At 56.4% G+C, this 20,811-nt stretch overlaps 7 protein-coding genes across 7 annotated transcripts; 3 read left to right on the top strand and 4 right to left on the bottom strand.

Annotated features, from left to right (window-relative positions):
* Positions 1 to 206: 206 nt before the first annotated feature.
* B0I36DRAFT_364144 (beta-glucosidase C) lies at positions 207 to 2,019 on the top strand (the record flags this gene model as incomplete). The annotated part of the gene is made up of 4 exons (XM_046158911.1): positions 207 to 679; positions 751 to 1,123; positions 1,183 to 1,421; positions 1,524 to 2,019. The coding sequence occupies 4 exons, from the start codon at positions 207 to 209 to the stop codon at positions 2,017 to 2,019; spliced, it is 1,581 nt and encodes a 526-aa protein (XP_046011918.1).
* A 913-nt stretch (positions 2,020 to 2,932) lies between these two features.
* B0I36DRAFT_411707 (family 18 glycosyl hydrolase) lies at positions 2,933 to 5,964 on the bottom strand (the record flags this gene model as incomplete). The annotated part of the gene is made up of 5 exons (XM_046161946.1): positions 5,673 to 5,964; positions 5,512 to 5,610; positions 5,411 to 5,460; positions 4,436 to 5,347; positions 2,933 to 2,982 (listed from the first exon to the last, which is right to left on the bottom strand). The coding sequence occupies exons 1-5, from the start codon at positions 5,786 to 5,788 to the stop codon at positions 2,933 to 2,935; spliced, it is 1,227 nt and encodes a 408-aa protein (XP_046011917.1). The 5' UTR covers positions 5,789 to 5,964.
* Positions 5,965 to 6,562: 598 nt separating this feature from the next.
* B0I36DRAFT_134381 (uncharacterized protein) lies at positions 6,563 to 7,492 on the top strand. Its single transcript, XM_046148268.1, has one exon. It carries the CDS (start codon positions 6,851 to 6,853, stop codon positions 7,337 to 7,339), a length of 489 nt encoding a protein of 162 aa, XP_046011916.1. The 5' UTR covers positions 6,563 to 6,850; the 3' UTR covers positions 7,340 to 7,492.
* A 153-nt stretch (positions 7,493 to 7,645) lies between these two features.
* Positions 7,646 to 12,209, bottom strand: B0I36DRAFT_244117 (ABC-2 type transporter-domain-containing protein; the record flags this gene model as incomplete). Its single annotated transcript, XM_046150031.1, has 2 exons — positions 7,646 to 7,675; positions 7,737 to 12,209. 2 exons carry the CDS (start codon positions 12,207 to 12,209, stop codon positions 7,646 to 7,648), a joined length of 4,503 nt encoding a protein of 1,500 aa, XP_046011915.1.
* Positions 12,210 to 14,136: 1,927 nt separating this feature from the next.
* B0I36DRAFT_364141 (cytochrome P450) lies at positions 14,137 to 16,158 on the top strand (the record flags this gene model as incomplete). The annotated part of the gene is made up of 5 exons (XM_046158910.1): positions 14,137 to 14,181; positions 14,291 to 15,341; positions 15,430 to 15,509; positions 15,689 to 15,867; positions 15,996 to 16,158. 5 exons carry the CDS (start codon positions 14,137 to 14,139, stop codon positions 16,156 to 16,158), a joined length of 1,518 nt encoding a protein of 505 aa, XP_046011914.1.
* Positions 16,159 to 17,300: 1,142 nt separating this feature from the next.
* B0I36DRAFT_364140 (cyclin-domain-containing protein) lies at positions 17,301 to 18,435 on the bottom strand (the record flags this gene model as incomplete). The annotated part of the gene is made up of 3 exons (XM_046158909.1): positions 17,301 to 17,480; positions 17,569 to 18,067; positions 18,179 to 18,435. The coding sequence occupies 3 exons, from the start codon at positions 18,433 to 18,435 to the stop codon at positions 17,301 to 17,303; spliced, it is 936 nt and encodes a 311-aa protein (XP_046011913.1).
* A 369-nt stretch (positions 18,436 to 18,804) lies between these two features.
* On the bottom strand, positions 18,805 to 20,395 carry B0I36DRAFT_134295 (uncharacterized protein). Its single transcript, XM_046148267.1, has 2 exons — positions 19,555 to 20,395; positions 18,805 to 18,892 (listed from the first exon to the last, which is right to left on the bottom strand). The coding sequence occupies exons 1-2, from the start codon at positions 20,344 to 20,346 to the stop codon at positions 18,857 to 18,859; spliced, it is 828 nt and encodes a 275-aa protein (XP_046011912.1). The 5' UTR covers positions 20,347 to 20,395; the 3' UTR covers positions 18,805 to 18,856.
* Between the last annotated feature and the right edge of the window lie 416 nt (positions 20,396 to 20,811).

Raw genomic sequence — 20,811 nt, 5'->3', positions numbered from 1 at the left:
ACAAAACTCACAAGTCGATTCACCGCTGGGCGCCGAGCCTAGCGTGCGCTTGGGATACACCTACCTAGTCCGCTGGACGGGGACCATCTTCTTCGTATTTGTGCAACAGGCCTGGAGGGTCAGCTTTCCCATAATCACTACCGCCATCCCCAGATCACGTCTACCAAGAAAAGGGCTATCAGCAGCGACGACGACATCTAACTATCATGGTTGCGGAATCAATAGTCGCAGCTCCCTACTGCGATACATCGCTGCCCGTAGGTGAGCGTGTGGACGATCTCCTGTCCCACATGACACTCGAGGAGAAGGTCGGGCAGATGTTCCACTGGCTCGTGATGCCGCGCGCTGAGGACTCCCTATCGCAGCCCAACAACATAATGGCCCTCGAGAGCCCCCAGGACACCATCTGCACTCGTTTCATCAGCCACTTTGCGCTCGTGGGCTCCGTCACAGACGTCCGCCAGGCGGTCCGCTGGCACAACGCCGCCCAGAGGCTCGCGCGCTCGACACGGCTTGGCATTCCCCTTACCGGATTGTCCGACCCCCGTCACCACTTCTTCGCCAACCTAGGCACAGCTGCCGCGGCAGGCTCCCTATCTCAGTGGCCCGAGACCCTTGGTCTTGCAGCGATCAGAGACCCGGCCACCACCAGGCGATTCGCCGAGATGGCGAGCCAGGAGTACCGGCGCTGGGCATTCGGGTAGCCCTCCACCCTCAGATCAACCTGGCCACCGACTACCGCTGGTCGAGGACCAATGGCACCTTTGGCGAGGACGCCGATCTGACCTCGGAGCTGGTCGCGGCCTACATCCGCGGCTTCCAGGGCGCCGGGCCGGGGCTGAGCTCGAGCTCGGTGGCCTGCATGATCAAGCACTTCCCCGGCGGAGGCGCGCTGCGCAAGGGCGAGGACTCGCACTTCCACGAGGGCCGTATCCAGGAGTACCCCGGCGGCCAATTCGAGTACCACCTCCGCCCCTTCCGCGCGGCGCTCGAGGCCGGCGCAGCGCAGGTGATGCCGGCGTACGGCGTGCCTACGGGCATGCCCGAATTCCCAGAGGTCGCATTTGGCTTCAACAAGCCCATCGTCACCGACCTTCTGCGCGGCAAGCTCGGGTTTCAAGGCGTCAAGGCGTCGTGGTCACGGACTTTGGCATGATCACTGATCACATCATCATGGGGGAGATGCAGCAGGTGCGCGCCTGGGGCTGCGAGGATGAGTCCCGGCTCGACCGTGTCGCCAAGATTCTGGACGCCGGCTGCGACCAGCTCGGCGGCGAGATCTGCAGCGATCTCATCATCGAGCTCGTGCGGAGCGGCCGCGTGGCAGAGTCGCGCATCGATGCGTCGGTCACCAGGATCCTCCGGGACAAGTTCATGCTTGGCTTGTTCGACAGCCCGTTCCTCGACGAGGAGCAGGCGACGTAGAACGTCGGCACGCCAGAGTTCCTCGCTGAGGCTGCCGCCGCCCAGAGAGCCTCGATCACGGTGCTGGAGAACGCGACACAATTCTTGCCTTTGAGCAGCAACTCTCCTCCATCCTCTTGCAAGGTCTTCCTTAATGACTTCCCCGCCGAGATCGCCACGGCCCGAGGGTTCACGGTCGTCGGAAGCGCCAAGGAGGCCGACCTGGCCATCGTGCGGCTGCAGGCACCTTACGAGAAGCGCTCCGGCGCCTTCGCGAGCACGTTCCACGCCGGGTCTCTGGACTTCAGCGACGAGCTCCTGACCGAGGTCTTGGCCATCTGCGCCGACGCGCCCACCGTCGTTGACGTCTATCTGGACCGCCCGGCCGTCGTGACGCCCCTAGTCGGCAAGGCCGCCGCGCTACTCGGCACCTTTGGCACGGGGCCCGACGCACTAATGGATGTTCTGCTCGGGGCGGCCAAGCCGCTGGGCAAGCTGCCGTTCGACCTGCCACGCTCCATGGCGGCTGTGGATACGTCATTAACAGATAAGGCACACGATACAAAATATCCTGCATTCAGATTTGGCCATGGGCTAAGCTATCCACAGACTTAGACTAGATAGATACCTTCTACAGGTTAAGGGACAAAAATAACATGTAAGGAGATTAGATAGAAATACCTTGCTTCAAAATTAGCTTAATGTAGTATCCTGTCACGATCTAAACTCAGGGTTCAACCGTAGCTCAGGCGTCGGGGTTACTATCCTGGTGAATAGGTAGAGCTGAGGCAATATCTCTGTCAAATGTCGTTGTTCTCTTAGGGTAATCCGGGCAGTAAAAGGCAAAACCACGCAGGTCGAGAGGGATCCAAAATCCATCTCGCAATGCCGGCTGGGTATTCTTACAAAACGTTCCCGTTTATGCCAGAAGAATTGAGGCGGCAAACGATATGTAATTTGTATGTCTTTCCGAAGAGACTGTACTATGAGGTGTAGTGCAGCATCGGACGTGGTGTTGTCCATTGATGCAATTGTTTGTCCTAAGGCATGTATCGACCCAACTTGTGAGGACTTAGACTGTAGCAGAGCGTATCGAAACATAGCCTTGGGGTTATACTCACTGGCCAATCCTCTACATTCAGCCCCCCAGTATGTCGTAAACGGCATCTAGCGTCAGACATAATTCTTAGAGCTGTACGCGACTGCTCTGTTTTCGGGCGCCCCTCCCGATGATGGACAGTTTACGGAAGACCAAGATCACTAACCCACATCATTGTGTTTATGCGCATTGAAGGATGACCTTGACCTTCTGCGCAACAGACTTGAAGCACTATACATGAATGGCATGGCGGAGTCAGTGCATCTTCCAGGCTACGAGGTCTCGCAGACCGGCATGAAATGCAAAACAAGGCATATCCGAGGCAATACATATTATGCACAGAGGAAGATAAGCGCCCCTAACTTAATTTTCAAGATCTCTACATGTATATATAAGAGACAGGTTACTTGTCTTCCATTACGACCCAACTCACCTTCTTGCACCCTGTCTTGATAGTAGCTTCCTTTCAAGTCTTAGTACTGGCGTGCATCAAAGCCTTAACCTCTGCCCCGATCATGACAGAACCCACAACCGGTCAGGAAACAACTGTTCAGCCACGAGCTCTGTTGTGCACTCTTCCTCCTGGTAAGAACTCAAATCTGTGTAACATTTCTCGCTTACCGACACATGCATAGAAATTCGACACATGATCTACGACTGGTTGATACAGAACAGTGGAGCAGCCATCCGTCTGACATGGAGTCTAAACAACACAGCTTATCAGGCAAAAGGGCTTTTTGCTCTTTTGGAGGTTTCCAAATTATATCGTGTAGAGGTCCTTCCAGCACTCACACGCGCGAACCACCAGATCGAGATAAGCGCTGTTCCCGCCTATCGACTCTCTGGCTTCGACAGCGAGCTACAGCTTCATATTACGAACTTCGACTCACTTGGAGAAACTCATCAACTTTTTCCACTACTGCAGCTCATGGCTGACAGGCCCAAACTTACAGTTCTCTTTGTTACCAGAGAAAAAACCTTATCTTCGTGGGTTACTGCTCAGGATCTCTCGAAGCTCGTGAAACATTGAGCACACAGTCAATTTTTTGGACCCTGGTGGCTGAGATAGTCATAGAGAGGAGAGATAAAGACTCATTGTTCCTTTTCATACGCCAAACATGGGTCAATTCTGAGGAAGACTGCCTGGTTGAGTACGACGGTAGGAATTTCATGCGATTCCTGGGCGTGAAGTGCTCAGGGGAGTACTTGAAATTCCGTTTACTCATCGACGAATATTAGCTGGGTACAGCGGGTTCTCAAGAACAGATAAATTTGCAACACACATGGTTCCTTGGGCGTCACCACCATGCTCACACTTGGTCTCTATGCCCACGCTCATCGGGCGGTCGATTCAAAATGATGGAGGGCATTCAGTTAATGTAGTCGAAGCCTATCACAACTCCGCTAAGCACGGAGAAAGGTACCAAAATTGTTATTGAGTGACTCTGTTGAAGAGTGTAAGACGAATTAATCGTGCTTTGTCGGCTTCCGCGTCGGGCGCTTTGTCGCAGACTCTACGTCTTTCCCCCAGGACTCGAGTCGAGAACGTTGAGAGAGGCCCATTCGCGATCCTGTGCATTTTTCTTGTCTTTGCCCTAAGGACAACCCGGTCCTCGCAATCCGAGCACGCGCACAATATCTGCTCGCATATGGTTCCGTCTCTCCTTAAGCATATAGAACTTCGCCTCAAAAGATCGGCGCCTTGTCACAGCGATGAACTCCAAGTTTTACTACCGCTACATATGCTTGAAAAATGGGAACCTTTTGAGTTTTGATAATGGAATTCTTCTACGGACTTGCATTCTAGTAGCTTGCGGTTCTCAATGCTCCAGGGGCTTTGCCCTAGCGGCTAAGCGAAGCCTTTGCGAACATTGTCATACACTGATTCTGGGTAAGATAGCAAGTTGGGAGTTCTGTCCATAGTTGATTCGCCGCCTTGGCCGTTGAAACATGTTGCGATAAGTGAGGCACTGTCATTCCTATCTCCAGACGCCTCCCAAAACATGGTTCCTCCTAACTTCTTGTGACTAATATAGTCCAGCTTCTTTCTAACGCTAGCTGTCGTATCATATGACACTATGCGGTGATTGAAAGTGTCTTCGGAGTATGAGGCACCAGCCACGGTGTCGTATTTCTCCACAGAGCCTGCCAGAGGGAGAACTTTATAGTCATATACTCCAGCCTCCCAAGTGCCTTGACCAGTGCCACTAGCTGGCTGGCCCAGCCCAGAAGTCCCTTCAAACCCACGACCGTAGAGCGGGATTCCCATAACAATCTTGTGGGTCGGGACGCCAGCTGCTGTATAGTCGATAATTGCACGATCTGTAGAAAAGGGTGTCGACTCGAGGTTGGATGGATTAGCGTATAAATTACCTTGGTGACCAGTTCTAGAAAGATCCCAACCACCGCCGTAGTCATAGGTCATAACATTCACGTAATCGAGTATCTCACCCATCTCCTTAAGTTGAAGAATGTTGTAGTTCTTCGGCCCTGCCGGCGTAGCAGCAGTTAATAGGAAGTGGTAGGCACTTGCTGCACGCATGCTGTACAAATCTAGCTCTGAACGCACGGCCTTGAGTAGAAGAATGAAGTTCTGAGCGTCGGTAGCGGTCACTGGATATTCCCAGTCAATATCAATGCCGTCGAAACCATAGTTCTTCATAATAGTGACAGCCGACTGGGCAAAGTTTGCTCGCTTATTTGGGTCCGCCGCAACACCAGGGAACTGCGTGGACCACGTCCAGCCGCCGATAGATAAGACAACCTTTAGGTGGCGGTGAGATCTCTTAAGAAGACCCAGCTGCTTCACAGCTCCGTACGCGTTATTTCCCATGTCTGTCCATGCTATAAGCACCTTGTCATTAGGACTCTCATAGATATAGACGGTTTTCCGGGACAGTTTCTTACAATCAGTTGAAAAGTGAAGGCCAGTGTCCGCATTCGTGTCTCCAGTGAAGCTAAGAATCATCTCTCAGTTTCTGTCTTCGTGGCTCACTTGCGTAACTTACACAGTACCATCCTCGCGGACGTTCATAAACGAGTACAGAACCTGAGTTATCTCAGACGCGGGCAACTTCTGAGGAGGGTAGTTCCTCGCGTATACACTCCTAGATGTAATATTATTATACTGCCTGCGATATTCGAAGGCTTTAGGGATATTCTAGCGAACCAATTGGTCCAGTACACGGTATTCTGTAATTTAGATATATTCCTGGCTGTAACCTGAGCGAGGCTATTAGGGACTGATAAAAGCACTAGGGTAGGTATGAGGAGTGTCGATCTCATATTATTGTATTGCTCTGTTCCCTGTCGCAGTCGTTAAAGCAGGAGTAGGCTGGGAGTGCTTAAATATTCTGGCGAAATGTGTCACAATGTAAGGGTCACACCATAAGTAGGTAAGTTAGGTAGTCAAGAGTGGCTGGTAGGGGTCGTATTACTGCAAGACTAATTCTTGAAGAAGGGAAGTGTGACGACCCGACCAACAGGTCGCAAGATCGGGCCAAGGACAAGGGCAGGTCATGCACGCGGGGCGGGCACACCCCTGGTTACATAAGCATCTCATTATGTCAGCAAGAAAGGACAGGAGTGGATATGTTGGATCAACCAGGACCCGACATATCCACGAGCGACTGCTGCCATTGGCTGCCAATGGGCTCCTCCTGTACGCAGTAGAGGGTATATGCCGATGTAGCGTTCGTGCCTGACTTCCATGCCGAACCTGGCTCCAATGGCGTGACCGTCGAGACTTCAGCGCTCGGCCGCCGTACAGCATTGCTGACAGCGGGCCCGTCCATCCCGTGTTTGGGCAGGTGTTGGCAACGTGACAGTCTGCCGAAACGGCCTGACAGCATTATAATCGCTGTCAGTGGAAATGCGCGCATTCAGCCTTCCGGGCAGCGCAGAGAAGTCAATAGAAGCATCCCGTGCTGCGAAGGCCATGGGATCGACCGGGGACCTGCATGCGGCCGCGGGAGTGCAGCGGATGCAACCGCCCGGAGCAGGGAGTGCCAGCCACATCCACGTATAGCGTAAGCTACCCCCGGCCGGCCTGATTCGGAGCTTGTTCTTGACGACAACGACCAACCCTTGTCAGGCACAACAACTGCAGCAGCAACCTCGGAGGCTCACTTTTACCGATAATCATCCTCCAGGACCACAGGACACAGGACATCAGTAAGCACCATGACTGCTTCGGCCACCGAGAGCGACCCGCAGCAATGTCTTCACCATGGACATGCTTCTGGCCGCAGGTCGGGCACCAACATACGGCCGGCACCACGCCGACGGGGCCTGCAGACGACCATGATGATACTGCTCTAGGTGCCCGCGGCGCGGGCGTGCCCCCCTATGCGAGTGCAACATCGCTCAGGACTTCACCGGACACCGTCAACACTGTCAGCCACGCGCCCCAGCTGGTCCGATGTTTCCGAGCCTTTGCCCGCCTGGGCACGGCGCAGTGCAAGTCCTACCTGCATCACGGGTTTTGCCGTGGTAAAAGCAGTGCTAGTGGTTCCGCTGAGGGAAGAGCATCACCCGTCAGCACCGCACGGCTCCGTGCGGATGGGGTTGCGGCTGTGGGCATGGGACTGTTTCTCCTGCTCAGAGAGCCCATCATCGTGCCTATCTCTGTTCTTCGAGCGAGGGGGGAGCCATGGGGAGTCCGATCGCACACAGATGAACATAGATGATCCCCGGAACCGATTCTCAAGGGCGAGATGCACAAGTCAGTCTGTACTTGGTCAAGCCCATCTTGTCACCATTACCCCTCGTGCAGCACAGCTATGCAACGGTCTTTGCCACGAAGTCAGAACCAGTGTCTATGTTATTATCTTATGAGCGCTAGAATGCTGCAACAATGCGCCACACAGCAGTGTTGTGGACCATTAAAAGGGATATGTAGAGAGTGGGTTCCTGGCGGGATGAATGGTGCTAAGAAAACAGTCTAGTGGTAGGCTTTTGTGCTCTATGATGGAAATTCCAAACAAAAAATCAAGACATGTGGGACCAACATGCCGGCCGATATGCCGAGATCCGATGTGGCCGGATCTGAGACGGCAGAATCATAGCACATAGGCTGCGTGGGACAACGTCCTCGCACGCTCGTAAGAAGCAATGAAACGTGGCAACGCCTAGGGCAGTGCTTTAGCGACGGTTGAAGTTCAAGAAGCGGCCCTGGAGAAACACAAGTTAGTGTCAAATTCAACAACACTATCAGTGATGAGGCAGTACTTACAGCCAAAAAGAGGATAGCTATGTTGCTAAAGATGAATGCGACGTAGATGCCCAGGTCTCTCCAGCGGTTGTCAAAGCTAAAGCCAAGAGGCTCGTAGAACTGGTTGCCGACCTTGTAGGCACAGAACTCGCAAGCACTGGTGGCGTTGTTGGCAATGTAGCCCAGGCCACCAGAACTGAAGTACGGCGCCATGTACTCGCCGCAGGAGGATCCACCTGGAGCATTGAAGCGTTGAAGCTCACTAGACTTGCAGACGACCTCGACGCCTTCGAGAGCTGTCGTAACGGTGCCACCGATGAGGCGCGTGAAAGGGTCCAGCTGGTACAGCCACGCCTTCCAAAAGCCGGGCATTTGCGGATAGGGAATGGTCACACCACAGAACAAGGCAAATGTGATGACGATGAACGGGTCGTACTGGCAAGCAATGAAGGCCGAGGGAGAGATGGCGGCGAGGACCTGGCCGAGAGTGATGGCAAACAGCTCGGTCAGCAGCATAAAGAAGAACTGGAGACCAGCTCTCGAGCTTTCATACTGGAAGCCAGGCATGTAGTAGATGGGCAAGAAGAAGATGACTGCGCAGAGGATAGAGTACGGTATCTCGGCAACAATCATGGTGGTGGTAAAGGTGAAGGTGCTGTACATCTTGCTCGATTGCTCGCGGAAGAAGATGGCTCGCTTGATGACCCACATGACCTCAGCCTGCGACATGACCAGAGCGGGCAAGACGGTGATCTGGAACATGACGAAGACCTTGTTCTGCAGCGAAGCCCGAGAGTTGTCGAGCTGCAGGTAGGTGAGACCAGTGAAGAGGGCGATGACGACGTGGTTGAAGACGCGAGTAAAGAGATAGTTTGGGGAGCGCCAGAGAGACACGTTCATGCGGTGCATGACGGTCTTCAGCTGATGGGACTTGGGCGACGCAAACTCGCGCTGCAGAGCCGGACCGATCTCCGTGGCGGCAGCCATGCGTTGTTCCTTGAGCTGAGAGATCGTATCCTTGACATTGGCAAGCTCGGGGCTGTCGGCCCAGATGTCGGCCCAGTCCCGGTCACCGTAGCGTGGACGACTACCAGCACCAATGGCCTCGAGCATGAATTCGGCGATGTTCTCAGACTCGCCCGCAACAGCACCATGGCGGGCAAGATAGTCGCGGAGAACATGCGCATCGCTGCCGATGTCGCCAAAGTAGACACACTGGCCACCTCGCTGGAGCAGAAGCAGGCGGTCGAAGTTCTCGAACAGAGCAGCGTTGGGCTGGTGAATGGTGCAGAGGATGGCCTGGCCGGCGCCAGCGAGCTTCTTGAGGAAACGAACAATGTTGAAGGCACTCTGACTGTCAAGACCAGAGGTAGGCTCATCCAAGAACAGCAGAAGCTCAGGCTTAGCGGCAAGCTCCACACCAATGGTCAAGCGCTTGCGCTGCTCGACGACCAGGCCAGCCTCAGGGTATCCGATGATGGCATCAGCAATGTCCTCCATCTCGAGCAGGGCGATGATTTCTTCGACGTAGGCATACTTCTCCTCCTGAGAAGTCGTCATAGGTTGTCTTAGATCAGCAGAGAAGCGCAGAGCCTCGCGGACAGTCTGGGTCGGGTCGTGCAAATCTTGCTGTTCCGCATAAGAGGTGGATCGCTGGAACTCCTTGCCCGGCTTCGCGCCATCAACCAGAATATCACCAGCGATGACGCCGATGTTCTTGCGAGCCGCCAAGACGTCCAGGAGAGTTGTCTTGCCAGCACCGGAAGCGCCCATGAGGGCAGTAAGCTGACCTGGCTTGCAATAGCCGTAGACGCTGTTGAGTAGACGGCGAGTACCGCCGGGAACAGGTACATCGTAGTTGAGGTCTTCCCATGTGAGGACGCTGACAGAGTTGATGCTAGAAGTTTCGTCTTTGCCCTCGCGTCTCGACTTCTGGCGCTGGAGTCGCGAGCTCTCGAGATCTGCGTTGAGTTTCTCAAGCTCCTTGGTGGGCTTGGCGTACGTGCGGAAGGTGCTGCCGCCAGCTCCAAACTTGACAAACTCGCCCAGAAGGACGTTCATGACAAGGAAGAAGACGATGATGGCCATGATGATGCCGAAGTTGCGCCATAGATCCTGGGGAGCATATTGGAAGGCCTGAGTGATATAGGCACCACCGTCAATTTCGAGAGTGCCTGGCGTCGATCCAGCGATGGTGCAGACCTGGTTGTTGATGTTGTCGTAACCCGGGCCGGTGGGAACCAGAGACTCGGACGAACATGTCATGGTGCTCCTTCCGAACTCGTTGGCCATCAAGGCCGCGAATGCCAGTCCCAAGGGGTTGATCCAGAATATCCAGCGCAGCCAAACCTGCTGGTTCTGGTACTGGATCAGGTAGCCAGAAGTCAAGATCAGCAGCGTGATGGAGACAACAGCAAACTTGATGGCATAGTCAAAGTCGGGACTGACACATCCGATGATGCGGAAGAAGAGAGTCATGGCAATGTTGCCGACCAAGATCAGAAGGTAGTATGTGAAGAATGCGCCGGCAGTTCTCGTCAAGTTGGTCATGAAGTAGACAATAATCGAGAACACCATGATCTGCACCGCTGAGAAAGCAGTATCAACAAAGATCTGAGCAATCCACAGCGCGGATGGTCGATGGAAAGCGTATGCCTTGTGCTTATTGACGATGGGACGGCCGGTCATCGTCGAGCCTAGTTCAGAGAAGGCTTGGAAGGCGTTGAACAAGAGACTGATGAAAAGAAGACCGCCCTTGCTGAAGGCACTGGCTGATGTCTGACCGAGGTTGAGATAGAGGGTACCGAGAACGATGGCGATAACAATGGCACGGAGCCACGAGAGGTAGAGACTGAGCTTGTCCTGCATCTTGAGGACGAACTGGCGCTTCATGATGGCCCAGACCTGGAGATGGAAACCAACGCCGTAGACGGAGCGCTTAGCTCCGCCTCGCTTGCTCTCCCTGACAGCGGTTTGGAAATCATCGTGCTTGCCAGACTCGTGCTCCAGCTGCGTCTTGTACTCGGCCATCTCCTCGCGGAGACGAGCAGCGACAGTGGACTTGTCGAAGGCCTCGGCGAGGGTCTCTGCACTGTGAGGCGCGTTCTCGGGAGAGTAGCCGTCGGCATAGTCACGCTCGAACTCATCCGTACATCCAGTGACGTAGTCCGGAGTTGTTTGACGAGGTCTCGGCAGGAATCCAAGGCCCTCAAAGTAAGCGCGGGCCTCGGTGGCGGGCCCAAAGTAGACCTGCTTGCCAGAGTCGATGACGAGGACCTTGTCGAACCGCTTGTAGATGTTCTCGGAGGCCTGGTACAGAGAGACAAAGGTCGACGTCTGGTACAGGTTTGTCTGGATGCGAAGAGACTTGGCAAAGTCGAGCGCAGTACTGGCGTCCAGACCGCGAGTGCTGTTGTCCCAGGACAGGATACATGCGTTGGTGATCATCATCTCGGCGATGGAGACACGCTTGCGCTCGCCACCAGAGACACCACGGACGATGGCATCTCCGACCACAGTGTTGCGCGTGTGCTCAATGTTGAACATCTTGAGCAGCATTGAGATGACGTCCTCCTTGAATTGGCTCTTGGTGGTACCAGCGGGCAGCTTGTTGGGCACCTTGACATCCAGGGCGAAACCAAGAGTCTGTCCGACACTGAGCGTCGAGTGATGGATGTCGTCCTCCTGGTTGTAGACAGCCTCGCCACGGTATTGCTTGAACTCATCCGCAGTCCATGGGCCGTACAGAACCTCACCAGAAACGCCCGTGTACCCGGCCCTCTGGTTGGCAATATTCTTGAGGAAGGTCGTGCAGCCCGAACCGGGGCGGCCCAGAACGAGCACCATCTCGCCGGGTTTGACAACACCCTTGAAGTTGTCGAGGAGAGTGGCCTCGGTGAAGGCCGGCCCTTTGCCGACCAGATTCCTCAGGGGCGACCGGATGTCAAAGAAATTCTTGAATGCGTCAGGGAAGGTCTGCACATAGTTGGAGAAGCCACCCATGCCCTTGACCGTGAGACCGTTCCAGTAGACGCCAATGTGCTTGGGCTTGATGCCCGCTTCCTGCTCGGCAGCCAGGCCACCACGGAGCGTAGCCTCGAGGTCGAAGAGCTCCTCGGTGCTGTCCGACTCGTCTCCACCGGTCCGGCTGGACTTGACCTTTTCGACATCGGCACCGCCCCTCTGGCTCTGACGGCTCTGGATGCGGCTGATGCGAGAGTGACCCGAAATTGAGCGCTGAAGCTCGGCAAAATCGGCGGTTGCGCGATCAATGTTGACACCACCCTGAGCATTTGCGAAGCCGTTGGGGTTTGCCTTTCTTGCTCTCTCGCGCTCCTCCTCTGGGGAGATGGTGGCGTCGGAGCCGGACGAGCTGGACGGAGGCTCGGTGGGTGCCTTGCCAGAGATGTGCTTGTGCGCGGCAGCAATCTGGGCGGAGTCAGCTAGTGCTGAAATGCCCTCCTGGGCCTTCTCCGGATCACGGTGATCCGCCATTATGGTCGAGGACTCGCCGTCGGTTGCTCCGGGTTTGTTGCGTCGTGATTGGCTATGCGGCCGCGCGCCGGTGATGGTGATTGGGTCTAAGCTGGGACGTCGCACGAGCCCAGGATGCACCAAGAGCGAGACCGATGCTGACCAGATACGGAATTATTGATGCAATGGGGGTGGTGGTTTGCGGACTGTGTCGTGTTTGTGGTGAGTCTGGCAGCAACAGCGGGATTGCCGTCAGTTGCCGTGGAGAGCCGGGCGAGGGAGGTGTAAGAAGGAGTGGATGGCCGAGAGGACCTTGGGAGACACCAGGCACTTGGGTCGGGGGACTCTGGAAGTATAAAAAGGGACGAAGGACGGCCGGTGGTCGCGGGGAAAAGACAGCGACGGGAGCGGAGCGGCAACGAGGCCACAGGGGGTGTGACGGGTGGCGGACAAAGAACCGGACCAAAGTCGCGGGACGCTGGCGCCGAGATGGAGTGCGGCATCGCAGGTCTCGGACATGGAAAGCCACGGCGCCCGCGGGCGACTGCGATCAGAGAAGATTATCAAGCAGGACCCGCCGGCAGGGGAGTGCGAGGTGCCAAGCGCCCGGGATGTGGACATCACATTTGAATTTGAGCACTGCACACGCCCCGCTCCTTCCCTGACGAGTCCTGTCCTGGGTCCCGACTCCGCGCACGGGCTGAGACGCGACTGATGATCGGCTTGCTGGGGGGTGGGGCCAGGCTATCACGTGCCGTGTGAGCACGGCGTATGGACCACTGCTCGTACTACGTGCTGACTCATCAGAACAGTGAGACGGAAGCCGCTGCAGAATTAGGTCGCAAAGCGTTAATTCCGAACTCAGGGTCTGTAGGGTAAAGCCTGCCCAAGTTCCAAGAACTGCCCACGCGTGGCCCCATTCCCACGACAAGCAGGACCAAGTGCGCGAACACGACAGCTTGGTAAAGCTGAGTGCGAAATAAAAAGAAAGAACTGCGACATCCGCAGAAACACGCGCTTATGTTATGCTCAGTATGTGCAACAACTGCGCATCACCAGGCCGGCTATGGACCGGACCCCCGGCAAGAAGGGCCAGTTGAAAAGATGAAACGAACTAGACTGAGGTTGGTCACGAAATAACTGCAGTGCTGACCTTTGAGACCAGGCAACCGCTCGAACATGTGTGCTCTAGAAGAGCCGGGACAGCGGGGGCGCCGGGTCCAGTACTTGGAGTGTCAAGTGAAGTAGACACGTCGTGCTGGGACACGGCGTGCCCTCGGTTACTTTTCGGGAACTTGTCGGCACGCCCGGCTCCCGATGACGACGTCGATACGCAGCATGGCCAGGAGGCATGGGCATGGATGGGCCAACGGTATACTACTGCCCAGATCTGCCGGAGCACACGAGGCCACTGCCGCAAGTGTAGGTATGTTCCTTGCAAACCTTAAATAACCTCGGAGGCTCGGGACCCAGGATGGGCCGCTCCGAGACGTGGCACGGAGTAGCTGCCCATCCTGGGTCCCGAGTCTCCGAGGTTATGTAAGGTTTGCAAGGAACATACCTACGATAAGAGAGCGAGGTAGGGTAGTTCAGACCGCCGTTATGAGCCTCCCCAGTCGGCCCTGAGTCGCGCACACGTCAAATGCCCCAACACAGGCGCAGGCACAGGCATCCCTCTCGCATCCTGCTGCGCGTATTCGTAATCATACGACGGCGGACTTTCCGCCATGGCTCCGACACCTCTGTGTGCGGCGCTGGGACCCCCCCCCCTCCGGGTGGGTTGATACTCTGGAGACATTTATAAGTGGTATTGCACCACACGATAGGTGGTTCCATAATGTCCATTGTCCACAACCTCTGAACCAGCCCACAGACACCAGTGACGCCGACAGAGAACAAAGATCACGTCCCATTCTCGAACAGGGCAGTATCCCGGTCAAACTTGATGATGATTGCCTCTCCGTTGCAACTGGCAGGCGTTGGAGTGATTGCGGTAAGTTCCTCCTTCCCTGAATCGGCCAGACCAGGAAGCAGGGTCTAGGTCAAACCACATGTGACGTGCTCACTGTATTGACCTGCCCAACTCGCGTTCCCCAACACAGACACTCGCCTACTTCATCGTCCAGACAATCTATCGCCTCTACTTCCACCCTCTCGCCAAGGTCCCCGGCCCCAAGCACTGGGCCATCACCGACCTCTTCTATGTGAGGCACTACATCAACGGCACCTGGGATGGCCACCTCAAGACGCTCCACGACAAGTACGGCCCGGCCGTCCGCTACACGGCCAACCAGGTCTCCTTCAACTCCACCGACGCCTGGAAGCCCATCTACGGCCACAAGATGAACGCCGAGCAGAACTTCGATAAGGATCCCATATTCTATGCCGTCCGCGAAGAGGATGCCTCCAACATCATTATTGCCAACAACGACGACCACCGCCGCATGCGCCGCGTCCTCGCCCACGCATTCTCCGAGAAGGCCCTCCGCGGCCAGGAAGACATCATGAAGGGCTACATCGACCTCTTCATCCGGCGCATTGGCGAGAAGGCCGCCGCCAACGAGGCCATCAACATCGTCCTCTGGTACAACTTCACCACCTTCGACCTCATCGGCGACCTCGCCTTTGGCAAGCCCTTTGGCATGCTCGAGAGGGGTGTCTACCACCCCTGGGTCGCCATGATCTTTGAGAGCCTCACCGTCGTGCCCTACCGCGGGGTCCTCAACCGCTACCCCTTCCTCAAGCCCTTCGCCGACCTCATCACCCCGAAGCGCCTTGCAGAGAGCTACGCCGAGAACGTCAACCTCAGCCGCGAGACGGCCTTGCAGCGCCTCCACTCGGGCAACGTGGAGCGCGAGGACTTCATGTCCTACATTCTGCGCAACAACAACAGCGATGACGAGAAGGTCAAGGCCAGGGGCCTCACCGAGGACGAGATTGCCTCCAACGCCATGATCCTCATCATCGCCGGTAGCGAGACCACGGCGACGATGCTCAGCGGCACTACCTTCAACCTGCTCAAGAACCCGGACAAGTACGAAATCCTCGTCCGCGAGATTCGCGGCGCCTTTGCATCCGAGGACGAGATCACTTTGACGTCAGTCAACCATCTTGAGTACCTCCTAGCTGTCTTCAACGAGAGTTTCAGGATCTGTAAGCTGCAACGCCTCCATCACGTCCATCCCACCAGGCAACATCCCATAGCTAACCCACCGCGCCTGTCGGTTTCTACACATTGCAGACCCTCCCGTCCCTACAGGCCTAGCCCGCATCGTCCCCGAGGGCGGCGAGACCATCGAAGGCTATTACATGCCACCCAAGGTGAGTGTGACTCAGCATCTCTTCACTGATCGCACGAACACCCACACGCATACACGCATGCACCCATGTAGAATATTCTCGCGAACCACAATTACGGAATTGGCTTAAAGGGAGAAGGGACAAGCGGGAGAGAATCCAAGAGAACGAGAAAGCAGAGACTGACAAAGCACCACCCGCAGAGCATCGTCGCCGTGTCCCAGTTCTCCGCCTACCATGACGCGCGCAACTTCTTCGAGCCCGAGAGCTTCCACCCGGAGCGCTGGCTCGCCAGCAACACGACCGACCCCCGCTTCGTCAACGACAAGCGAGACGTCATGCAGCCTTTCTCCATCGGACCCCGGAACTGCATCGGCAAGAAGTGAGTGCTTCCCTGTTTCTCCTACTCTTGCTCTCTGAAAGACAGGCCACCCTAGGGGTCAAGGCCCAGTGTCCAGAGCAGATGAAGGTTTGAATGGCAAAAAAGGATGACTAACATCAAAGGAACAGCCTCGCCTACACCGAGATGCGCCTCATCCTCACCCGCCTGCTCTACAGCTTCGACCTGGAGCTCCAGCCGGAGAGCCGGGACTGGATGAACCAGCGCGTCTTTACGCTGTGGGAGAAGGGCGAGCTCATGGTCAAGCTCAAGCCCGTGACCAAGCGCTGGTAACAAAATAAAGCGCGCGCGCGACCATGACCTGCCCCGGGAGCAAAGGGCAGAAGATAGATACACAAAAGGTGGGTGGGGGGACGGGACGAGAGCAGGACTAAAGGAACGGTGCCCGGCCGCCAGCACCCACGTAAGGATGAGCTAGCATGAACACGACAAGGTGGGCGGCGGATATGATGCTCGCTTGGGTGTGAGGATACGGGATGCGCTAGGGCCCCCCTAAGGACCGAAAGAGTAGTGCGCTCAGGATATGTCTGATGGCAAGCACGGGCGCCACATCGATTCCCAGGATATCGTTGCGGTCTCGAGATGTTTCCGAGACCCTCGCGAAAACGGGATGAATACCCGGCAACTAGAGCACATGCAGGTGTGGTTTTGCGTTTACAGGGCAGGACCGAGGCGCACCAGAACAAGCACACTAGAATATAATGACTCGTTGCACATTACAGAGCGAGACCGTGGCAAGATAACAGGCAGTGGCGATATGGAAAGAATAAAACACGCAACGCCGTGAAAAATTTGTATTCATTAGGTGAGCCATCCCGGAAGGAGAGTCCGTCCCCGAGAAAGGCATGCAAGATCAAAATGTCAAGAAAGTCTGCTCTATGTCCGGGGATCAACCTAGCGACCCTCCTCACGCAAAACAGTTCCCATGCCGTGCCTCGTTGTGTGTATGGGGCGCCATCCTCGCCTATCGTGCCCTGGAATCCGCGTCTCTGCGCGCAAGTGCCGTCGTCCCGAGCAGCTGAGTCGAGACGTTGTGCTCGGTCGGGGAAGAGTTTATCATCCTGTATCACTCTACGGCACAGTCACCATGGTCTCTTCCGTGCTAGTCCACCACTTGACTGAGCTCTGGCACTCGGCCCGCCGTCCTCGCACCCTCTCGATCGTAATGCTCAACGGTCCTAGTGCTTGCCCAGCCGGTAGAGTGAGATAAGACTTTTCTCACTCTTTCTCCGGGTGTTACTCAATCACGGACCCTGCAAGGGTCGCCGTGGATAGCCAACCTGCTCTATGTCGAGCAGGAATTTCGTGTAGGTCGTGTCGCCATGGCATTTACGCACTGCCGAGCATAAAAATATCGCTGGCTCTTGCCGTGGCATGAATCGGAAGTCGTGTCCGTCTGTTTCTTCGCCACTTCCTCATTCGACTGAATCCGCAGACTCGACAGAACGTGATCCCACGACTTCACGCGCGTAAAACTCCACGAGCATCGTGGCGTACGCCTCAAGGTCCTCGACGGGCACCGAAAGCCGGAAGTCGTTCAGGACAAGAAATTGAAGCTCGAGATGGTTGAGCTCCGCCAGAGGAAGGCCGCCGACCTGGACATGAGACAGCTACAATCAGCACAGGGAACATAACGAACGCAAGATGACCGTGATGAAACGATCATAGGTGCAGCAGACATACCTTAGCGTAGCGTGAGTTCGTATAAAAGACGTCGGAGAAAAACTTGCTTGCACATGTTACACCTGCTATGATGAGACGGTGGATGTTGAAGCTATCGACCACGAAGTAGGTGATAAGCGATGATTGGGGAGCCGGCGACGGCGTGGGCTGAGAACCTGCCCGCGTATCGTTCGCTGTCTTGGGCTCATCCTCATCATCGGCGAGATCGGAATCAGTCTCGTCATCGTCCTCGCTGTCCTTGTCCGGCATTTCAGCGTCGGATAGGGTTGCGGAGGTCTGAGCACTGCGTTCTGGCTGGCTCTGAGAGTGCCGGCGGCCTTCCTCAGCCTGCATCACCATGCGGTTGACTCTTTCGATCATCCGGTCAAAGTAGACGAGCAGGCTCAAGAACACTTCGTACGTAGTCGGACAATACTTATGTATGCGGCTCAGATAGCTCAATATGGTAATGGCAGGCACGTTCTTGCCGTGGAAAGCGAGTACCGAGCTGCTGAGGGGGCTTATGGATGTACCGTCGTTGTTGTGGCTGGCTGCCGTCTGCTAATGTGCCGCATTCCGGTGTAAGGCGTCGTGTTGCAAGTCGTTCGTAGTGGTAAGAAGAGCCGCAAACATCTCGATGACGTCGCTAATAGGCATGCTGCTGATTTCGTACTTTATAGCATGCAAAGGTGTATCTGCTAGCCCTCCGGACCGGTTACCGCTGCTCAGCACATCGTCGCGGGCTAGGCTCTCGATATGAGCCAGATCACGGACGATAATAACTCGCCCTGGTGGCGCAGACTTATCAGCGGGCGGGGCAGGAGCTTGGTAGCCGGCAGAGCTCAATGAAGACGCTGCCGGGGTGGCAGTCTGAATCTGTGTCGACATTGGATCTGCTGTATCTTCACCATCCGCATTCTGTGTTGGTGCACAAGTGGGAGTAGGATGCGAGGTTGAGGAGTCCGGCGGGGACGGAAGTCGAGGGGCACCCCCGCTTGCTGATGTCGCTTTGGCAGGTGCGACTGCAGGTGGCGACTCTGTCGAGTGCCGTGACGGCGAATCCGGAGATCGAGGCGCCTGTCGGTGTGGGATGTCGCGAGGTCGACTCGGAGGTTCTGGGTTGTGGAAGGTGGATTCGTGTTCGTGATGCCGCATCGAGGATCCGATTGAGTGGAATCGAGAGTGGTTCGCGCCGTGGCCTCTAGCTACAGCAGCCATATCATCGTTGGACTCAGAAAAGGGCGTCGGCCAGTTATTGCGAGCAGACCAAACAGAATCTGCTGGTCCGTCTGGTGGTATGAGTTCTATGTCAGCATAGTCGGGGAATTGCGCTCCTGCGGAGAGACTAAAAAAATAATCGCGTTGCTTAGGAACAAGACTCGCGCCGGAGGATCATCGATGGGAGCGGATCGAAGGAAATGAACGGGCTTGCTCGGGCTGCCAGGGTCTCTTTCCGTGCCCAACGAGCAGGGACAGGGAGAGGCCCAGGGGTGCTGCGATTTGGACGTGGATATTTCTCTGGTGACCACGGAACCGGCCGACGATTTTGCGCGAGCTCGAGAGTCGTCCGTCGATGAGGAGTAACGCAGCGGTTTGACGCCGTTGACGTCAAGGTGGCCAGGCGCGTCGTGGGCAACCAAGCCGGCCTCATTCGGAGCGAGGGAGACCGAGCGGCTGGTGGGCTGTTGTGTTGACACAAACTGGGGAGGTCCGGGGAAGTTGAAACCAGAGCATGGCGAGCGATGACGAGTGAAGGTGGCTCATCATGCACGACAGAATCGCCCTCGAGCCAGCCCAGAGCACAGCGCGCACGGATGGCCACGATTCGCGCGAAGGGTATGCCAAACGGCAGCAGAATAGTCGCACTCACGACCAGTAGTGATGAGAGAGAGGGACATGGTGGCGATGACTTGCCAGGGCTGCTGTGGACGAAGCCTCTCGGTCTGGGCGGCGGCTGATGACGTGAAGGCAGAACAACGAAAGAGAAGAAGAGAAAATAAAGCTTACAGGGATGGATTGCACAGGCCAGCGACTGTCAATTAAGCATTCGCTGGATCGAGAAGACACGCTGGGAAACGACAGGAAAGGCTCTAATGGTCGCGAGAGTGGCAATGACGACAGCCCGTGCGCTCGAGGCTGAAGCGACGAAACGGAGGGCGGGCGGCAAGCAGCGAGGCCGTGCGGGCTGGCTTGCGGTCGGCTGGCGTGGCGTGCGTGGCTGTCGAGGGTGCCGGGCAGCACTATCGCGAGAGTGCTCGCAGGTAGATGACGGACGACAGGCGACAGGAGAGCAAGGGACGACGACGAAGGAAGCTGCGGCAAGCAGCGGGCGACGGGCGATAAGAAGTTGGGAGGAAGGGGACGGCCGGGCACGGCGAGGAGGGGTTTCCTGCTTAAGGTGGTGGTGGTGGTGTGGTGTGGTGGGTGTGGTGGTGTGGTGGACTCCTCTGTCGGGCGGTGGCGCCAGGCGGTGGCGCCAAGCTGTGTGCTTCTTCTGTAGCCCGTGAGGCCCGCACGCATAGAGAGGGGCGTAGATAGAGTGGGCTGCAGCCCGAGCCCCAGTTTCGAGGTTCGAGATTGCCAACTCGGCGGGCGTGGCGTGGGTTCGGGTCGGTTCTCAGGCTGGACGCCTGTCTCGGCGAGTCGAAGTGTGGCGCCGGGAGGTGGAGGACGTCTTGGTCTCCTGAGGTCTCGACGAGTGAGTCGATGGTGATGGTGAATGACCAAAGGCCGTCCTGGTGCGATGGAGGAGCGGCCGTGTCTTATCTGGATCGCTGCTGCCATTGCCGCTCCTGCCATTCGCCGCCCGCCCAGGTGTCCTGCCTATGACGTGCCAGCCTCTGCCTGCCCAGAGCACGCACCTCCTGGACATCGCACCAGACCAACCGCCAGAGCTGCCATTCCGACTTTTGCTTCTTCCTCTGTCTCGCGGACGGCTACCGCGACAATCGACGCGCCGGCTCGCGCCTTGCCACAACATGCACGCATGCGCTTCTGCATGGGACGACCCCTGCCGTTCCTCCGCCCACAGCCTCGATCCCAGTGACGGACGGTGAAGCACTTTCCGTCACAGAAGCCTGGCGTCCCGCGTTGCTGGCAGCGGCCAGGTGCTCCGCGTAATCACGGGCTCGACAAGTGCCGTGTCGCTCTGCTCGAGGGACAAGGAGTAGCTCGACTGGCCTACACTGGCACGCCTGCGATAGAGTGCATAGTATCGTGCTTGCTACTCACCCTTATGCCGCATGGGGTGGCGGGTCTTAAGGC

This window comes from Microdochium trichocladiopsis (assembly GCF_020744255.1).
Source record: "Microdochium trichocladiopsis strain MPI-CAGE-CH-0230 chromosome Unknown B0I36scaffold_6, whole genome shotgun sequence".
In the NCBI taxonomy this organism is placed as follows: Eukaryota; Fungi; Ascomycota; class Sordariomycetes; order Xylariales; family Microdochiaceae; genus Microdochium; species Microdochium trichocladiopsis.
Note: the sequence above shows the minus strand (reverse complement) of the source record. Positions and strands in the feature narration are given on the sequence as shown.